At 26.0% G+C, this 7,675-nt stretch overlaps 1 protein-coding gene across 1 annotated transcript; it reads left to right on the top strand.

The window, feature by feature from the left end:
• Positions 1-989: 989 nt before the first annotated feature.
• On the top strand, positions 990-2,014 carry LOC100266883 (uncharacterized). Its single transcript, XM_002269358.4, has one exon. It carries the CDS (start codon positions 1,138-1,140, stop codon positions 1,828-1,830), a length of 693 nt encoding a protein of 230 aa, XP_002269394.1. The 5' UTR covers positions 990-1,137; the 3' UTR covers positions 1,831-2,014.
• Positions 2,015-7,675: the final 5,661 nt, after the last annotated feature.

Raw genomic sequence — 7,675 nt, 5'->3', positions numbered from 1 at the left:
GATTTTTAGCTTTGTACCACACAACAAGAGGAGATGGTATCCATTTGATGTGATATGACTAGCATTCTTTCTCGCCTTCTTGTTTAATTTTCAAATAAAGTCTTCTGTAAGGATACAAAAAGATATTCTTCAAGATAAAATTTCCTTTCCATGCCACAGATTTGACATATATGAGAAAAGCAATGTCCATGGAATGCGCATGATATGATGCAATGTGAAATGAATAACTAATAAAAATTACAGCTAAAGAGGACAAGTAATCATGCACACTTTCAATTTCTCATCCCATATTATACTATACTTTACATAATAAATAATGTACCACGTGCATCATTTGTCCAAAGAAAAAGGTCTTCATCCACACGGGGTGGCTCCAACATGAATTACACATGGGAATTGAATCTGATGGTCCGTGATCAATTAAATAAGGGCGTTACAATTGACTGATCAAACAATGACCAGTATTCAATTCAAACGTATGTACGTATTTATGACAATATTCGCATAATTAAGTTAGTGACTTGTATATCATCTCCACAACACCCTCTAGACGGGTCTAAAATTTCTTATGAAGAGAGGTCAACGAATCTATGTTGAGTAGCCCACCACGCGGTGAAAAGGAGGGTTTCAAGGTTAGGTGGAGTTTCTTGTGGATTTAGGCCTATCATTTAGATTATTCCCTATTATTATTATTATTAATTGATGCAGACATTTGTATACGAATTACGTTGTATTGTATAGTGTTTGTCTTCAGAAAGATGTGAACAATAAACGTATATTTGACAGAAAATGTACACGTAGGATCATCAACGTCATCACCATCATCTGGGTGTATCGAGTAGCATCCATGTCAGCACAAACAATTACTTCATTTGGCAGGCCCCCCTAAAGTCACCTTATTTATATTAACATATTCAATTTGTTTGCTTTCCGGAACAAAGGAGGAAAAGAAAAGTAAAATGTGAGAAAGAAGAATACTCAAGTGGGAAAGGAAAGCGTGTGATTAAATAGTTGATTCCGTTCCGTGATATCTAAACAATGTAGAGGATATATCCAAACAAGGATATATATATACATATATCGTAGCCCTACCATCACATCCTCAACCACAAAATACTATTGGTATATCCACCATCGATGGACGCAGAAGAAGTGCTGAAGCTCTTTGATTCTTGCTGGTTCAACCTTGAAATCTTCAAGGAACAGCCATCTTCGTCGAGTTCTAAGTCAAACACAGATCAGCAAATTCAAGAAGAACCATCAAAACCAGTTCTCTCGCGGAGCCAAACAAGGCATATCAGGTCCATAAGTGACCAGCTGAGCTCCGCGACAAGCTTCAATCCTGGCTCTTTCTCTCCAGATACAATCCTCGTACCAAAGCTTCAACCCATCTTCTCGGGAAGAGAAATCAGAGAGGAGGAAAATTCAACCGAAACACGTGCTGGAAAAGCTTCGCCCAAAAGGGCTACGCTTGCACGCGGAAGAAGAAGAAAAAAGGGTATGAGCAAGAGTTTGTCAGACCTTGAGTTTGACGAGCTAAAAGGCTTTATAGATCTGGGGTTTGTTTTCTCAGAAGGAGCTAAGGATTCAAGCTTGGTCTCAATCATCCCCGGGCTGCATAGATTGGGGAAGAAAGATGGAGAAGAAGAGAAAACAGTCGACGAATCAGCAGTCCCAAGACCTTACCTTTCTGAAGCATGGGAGGTGCTCGACAGAAGAAAGAAAGAGAACCCATTGATGAATTGGAGAGTTCCAGCTCTGAGCAGTGAAATAGACATGAAAGATAACCTCAGAAGCTGGGCTCACACAGTCGCATCCTCAGTGAGATGATGATGATTTCTGGATCGAAAGTTTTGCTCCTGAGTTTTTTCTTTCCTGTAAATCTTGTTCCCATAGGAGTTTTTTTTCTTTGTAAATCTCGATTTGTTGTTTGATTTTTTCAAATTTTTGGTTTCTGAATTGCATTTGTAGATAAAGATGTATACAAATTTAATTTGTGGAGATTCTTTGTCAATTGGTCAATTTTTGCCCAAAAAAACAAATTCATGGTAAAAATTAGCTTTAACCATGAAATAAAATTTAGGGAGAACTATGTAAAGGTATGGTGAGAAGGAAAATAGATTTTTTAAGAACTTTTAAGAAGTAATTCAATAAGTAATAATAACATAAACAAAATTTCAAGGTTACCCTTTTTTAACTTTTCTCCGTTCGGTCAATTACCATACTCTTCTCTTTTAAAAAAAAAAAATTGACTTGACAAGTCAAAAAGATGATAATGATTTTTTTTTCTTTTTTGTTACTCATAGTTATTTTTTAGTTTGACATGTGGCAAACCAGCATGCCACATTATTTTTTTCCCTTATTTCTTTATTTTAGCTTTTGATTTTTATTTTTTCATTTCAATTTCAATTATCTATGAATATTTTAAATATAAAATAATATTAATGAGAAAAAGTAATATAAAAATAAATACATAATAAACAAATTTAATTTTTTATTTATGGGTACTTGACTTTGGTTTTAACTTTTTTTCTTAATTAAAATGTTTAAAAATTTTAATTGAAAAAGATAAAAACTTGAATATGATTTTGACATTTTGTTTTGTTAAAATTTTAAATTTTTTATTTATATAAAATAAAAATAAAATATATTTTTCATAAAAATTATATTTAATCAATTATGTTAATTTTTTTTTTTAATTTTATTAAAAATTAAATTTTTTGTATACTAAAATCACGCATTGATAAACACAACTATTAACACCACTCTTTTATGAAAAAATATCAGTAAAATGTGTTAAAAGTACTTTTACCACACATTAGTGTTACTTTTTTTTATAAAAGAGTGGTACCCTTATTTCTAAAAGTTATATTTATTAATGTGCAATTTCAATATGCAAAAAGGAATTAATTTTTAATAAAATTAAGAAGAATTAATATAAATGATCAAATACAAATTTTTATGAAAAATATATTTTATTTTTATTTTATATAAATTAAAAATTAAAAATTTTAATAAAGTAAAATATTAGAACCACAATATAAGTTTTTTCCTTTTTTTAATTAAAAATATTAAATATTTTAGCCAATAAAAAATATATAAAATTGTGGTCAAGTTAAATTCATAAGTGAAAAGTTAAAACTATAATAATCAACTTTGGTTTTCACATGAAAAATTAAAATTGAAAAATATATAAACAATAAAATAATATAATCGATATATAAGATTTATAAAATAAATCTATATTTTATCTAATAAAAATATAGAAAAGCTAATGTTCTAAATCTCTATATTTGTTCATTATGTATTTATTTTTATATTAAATTTATTCTCATTAATTATTTATTATATATTATTATTTTATGTATAAATGTAAAGAAATAATTAAAATTAATAAATATAAAAAGATGAAATATTTTTAAAAAATGAAATTAAAAAGATTTTATAAAGATAACATATTAAAAAAAAACAAAAAGAAGATAGAGATATTATAGAGGTGGGGAAAAAGTTAAAAAAAAGAACAATAATATGGTACGATGATTGTTACGTGTCAAAGTTTTTTATTTTTAAAAAGAACAATAATAATGATAACTTCATTTGTTTTGTCAAAATAACAAAAAAAAAAAAAAAGGGAAAAAATTTAGTAGTTGGCTCGATGAGAGGAAGAGGAGGGTAATTTTGAAATCTTCATTATTTTTACTATTTGAGAGCATGTTTTGAGTATTATTTTCCTCAAAACACATATCCTTAAAGTTCTATAAAATATAATTTTTTTTTTAATTGTGCATGATTACACGATTTCCACTAAAATTTATAGTGGAATGTGGGCTATTGTGCCAAATAAAATAAAATAATCATAGTCAATGGTCACATTCAACCATTAAAAAGATTATTATAAATTCATTTTCCAAAAAACCAAAATTATTACAAAATCTCATATCATTATAGAAAACAAAATACTCAGTAGTATTAAATATCACAAAGCAATAGAACAAGCTTATATTTTACTAGGATCTTATGCATTATTAGGGATGCTAACAAGATAGGTTTGAAATGGATTATTTATATTTCAACTTCGTCCTAATTATTTTAAAATTTAAAAAAAATAATTGAAATGATTTTTGAAAAAGTACTTGAAAAATATTTCTTTTAAAAATTTTAAATATTCTTGAAATAGCCTAAATGATTCAAAACTTCAAAGTTCAAGGGTCTCACCCTTTCAATATTGTTGAATTCTTATATATATATATATTTATTATTAATCAACTTGAATTGCTAGTTAAAGTTTATGGTTGTTTGATCGGTTAAATCTTCAATCACACAACAAGGTTTCAGAGGACAAAAAATGAACATTTAAGGCTGTGTTTGGTTTTAGAAAAATATTAGGAAAAGAAAAAAATATATATCAAGGAAAATGGTTTTTTATTTTTTTATTTTTGGTTTCACTATAGAAAATATAAAATATAATCAAATATAATCAAAATTAATTTAAAATTTATGTAATTTTAAATTATTTAATATTGCTATAATAGAGAGAAATAAGTAAAATAAATTTGAAGAAATATAAAAATAATTTACTAAATTTAAACTATTTTTTTCTTCTATTTTATTTTCTCTATTTTATTTTCTTCACATTTTCCCTCAAATTTTTCGATAACCAAACATAACCTAAAAATCTAAATTGGACCAAGAACTTACTATTAGAAAATACCAACTGAAACAAACAAATGAAAATTCTTTTGACATATGAAAGTAGGTATAGATAGTGCCCAAGTTGGCATTTAAAAAATATTAACATATTAAATAAAGCATACCGTTTGGGGCAAGTAGTGGCCAAGTTGGCATTTAAAAAATATTAGCATATCAAATGAAGTATCTTGTTTGAGGCACCTAACACATGTTGGCCAATAAAGAATTTAAAAAATTAAACATCAATTTAATTACATGATAACGTTACTGATTATATAATGGAAATTGGAGAGTAAGACATTGTGACGTTCCCAATGAATTTAAAGATAATTTCATCTTCGGTCGGCAAGCATGTGATCTACAAGTTGTCAGTCTTCACTGCCCCCCCTAGTGACTAAATGAACATCTTTTTATCAACCTTTTGTGGGCCAAAAAAAGGCAATTAATTGATCCAATTACGTGAATACTTTATTAAACTTTTATTTTATCAAACCTTATTTTGAATATTGGAAATAGAATCTAAATGTTTGCCTGATAATCATTTTCGAAAATAGTTTTCTGTTTTTTAGAACAAAAAACTAAAAAAACACGTTTGATAATTAAAAATTATTTTCTATTTTTTGTTTTCAAAAACAAAAAAGATGGTGTTTTCAAATAACATTTTTTAGTTGTTTTTTTACTATTTTCACTTGTTTTGTAAGAGCTATTTTAAAAAATAATTATGAAAACATATAAAATGATTAAAAATAAAATAATAGATATAAACATTATTTATAAAAATGTTAAAAATAAGTTAAAAATATTTCAGGTTTCCAAATAGACTTTTATTATATAAAACATTATAAAGCAATTTTCAAAAATTATTCTCACAAATTATTTTTTTAAACTATTTTCGAAAATAGTTATCAAACAAGTCCTTATTTTTTATGTTACATTCATAATTGAACTAGAGAAAGAAATAGAATCAAAGCAAAAGAAATCAAAATCAAAATCAAGAATTTCATTAAAATGTTAATTTACAATATATGAAAAAAAAAGTTAGAATAAAATTAATCATTTTTAAAGTGTTATTACAAGTGAATTGAATGAAATATATATATATATTATCCTTATAAACATAATTTCACTATTATTATTTTAGATTAAAAAAATCATATTTAAATTGAATTACAAATGAATAAAAATTATTTTTGTAACATTTGTATTTTTTTAAAAGAAATTCATTAATTTAAATTATGGAATTAGTTTTTAAAATTAAAAAATATTGTAATAAATTAATAATTGCTTTTAGAAAATTTATTAATAGACCAATATTTATTTTAATGGTTTTAAATATTCAAATATTTATTTTAAAATATTTTGGATTAATATGAGGGGTGCTTAGATAGTTTTGGGGGAAAATTTGATTCCCTGACCACATTTCTATGCTTAAATGGATTATGAAAGGTTGTCTTCCATACCTTTTGAATTCATAATATACTTTAGGCTATGTTTGATTCCGTAAAAGTATTGAGAAAAAAAATAGAAATAAGAAATGATATAAAAAATAATTAAAAATTATATATTTTATAATTATTAAATTTTTACATAAAAAAGAAAAAATAAATGAAATAAGTTTAAAATGACATATAAAATAATTTATTAATTTTAAATTAATTTTTTATTTTCTTTCTTTTTTTTTTCCTCATATTCTTGGAAACCAAACATAGTCTTCACTTTCATTTTACCAATTATTACCCTATTTACACTCCTAAAAAGAATGAAAGGGAAGTAAATTTGTCTAAAAAATATGGTTGTTTTAATTAAACCTTGCATGTGAAACTCTCTTTATTTATCTATATTCTCCTTATAGTTTTGTTACCTTTCAACAAAGATATCTTGTGACCTCATTTTTTTAGCTTCTCAAACTTCATTTCCTATGAATTGCCTTTCTTTGATCTTTTCACTTTTCGTTTCTTTTTTTTTCAATTTTTTTTTTCTTGTCTTAGATTCTTTATCTTAAATTTTATTTTATTTTTTTTCTTCATATTTTCATTTTTCTATTATACCAGTATTTAAGCGATTTTCATTCAATTTGCACTCCATCATAATATTTTTATGATTTGATTCACTCATTTATATTTAAAGCGGCTTTCTTTCCACCATCATTTTTATACGCTCTTATATCTCTTCACTTAAGAAAAAATACAACATTAAATTGTCCATATTATAGCTATAAAAGATTTTATCATCCAATTCAAAGAATAAATTTATCTACAAAATTTTATACAAAAGATATTACACAAGAGAAAAAAAAAAAAAGAGAATTTTACCTTTTAATACCCGAGAGGTCAATGATAATTATATATACAATTTTTAATATGATATATGTATTTGACTTCATCCCATGTCAATATTTTAATATTTTTCAAATTATTAAATTATGATAGTTCAATTAAAAATTAATTATCATCATTACTTAAAAGATGGTTCTATTACAAAAAGGATAAATTAAGATGTAATACGGATAAAAAAAATTCAAATAATTGTTACCAGCATTAAGGGTATTGATGTAATTTTATATTATAAATATTTATTTAAAAATGTATTTTGTAATAATAATTTTTAACCATTAATCTCTATTATTCAGTTAGTTGGCCTGATTTGCGTGAACGGAGAAAAAAAATCGGCGGAAATAGTGCCACCTCCCCCAAAGGTCCCGGCCATAAATAAATAAAATAATTGTCCACGTTTTTTTCGACCGTTGGGTGAATTCCGGCTAATTACTGGCCTCCACTAACAAAAGAGGAATGAATGCTCACCCCACTTGCTACTAAAGCGCTTGCCTGTCACTCACCAGTCAAATGCAAGATAAATGCATGTGGCAGCTAAAATTAAATTATGGCGAGTGTGGTCTTTAAGCACAGCTCCCATGGTTTGTTGCCCAAAATACCACTTTACAATTCTCCAGAAGTGGCAAATAAGCAAGGTTAGTTTGGTCATTATG

The sequence above is a fragment of the Vitis vinifera genome, chromosome 10 (genome assembly GCF_030704535.1).
Source record: "Vitis vinifera cultivar Pinot Noir 40024 chromosome 10, ASM3070453v1".
Taxonomy (NCBI): domain Eukaryota; kingdom Viridiplantae; phylum Streptophyta; class Magnoliopsida; order Vitales; family Vitaceae; genus Vitis; species Vitis vinifera.
The sequence above is the reverse complement of the archived record's forward strand: the minus strand, read 5'-3'. Positions and strand labels throughout refer to the sequence as shown.

Coding starts and splice junctions, on each gene's coding strand:
- LOC100266883 (XM_002269358.4), top strand. CDS start 1,138: ATGGACGCAGAAGAAGTGCTGAAGCTCTTTGATTCTTGCTGGTTCAAC.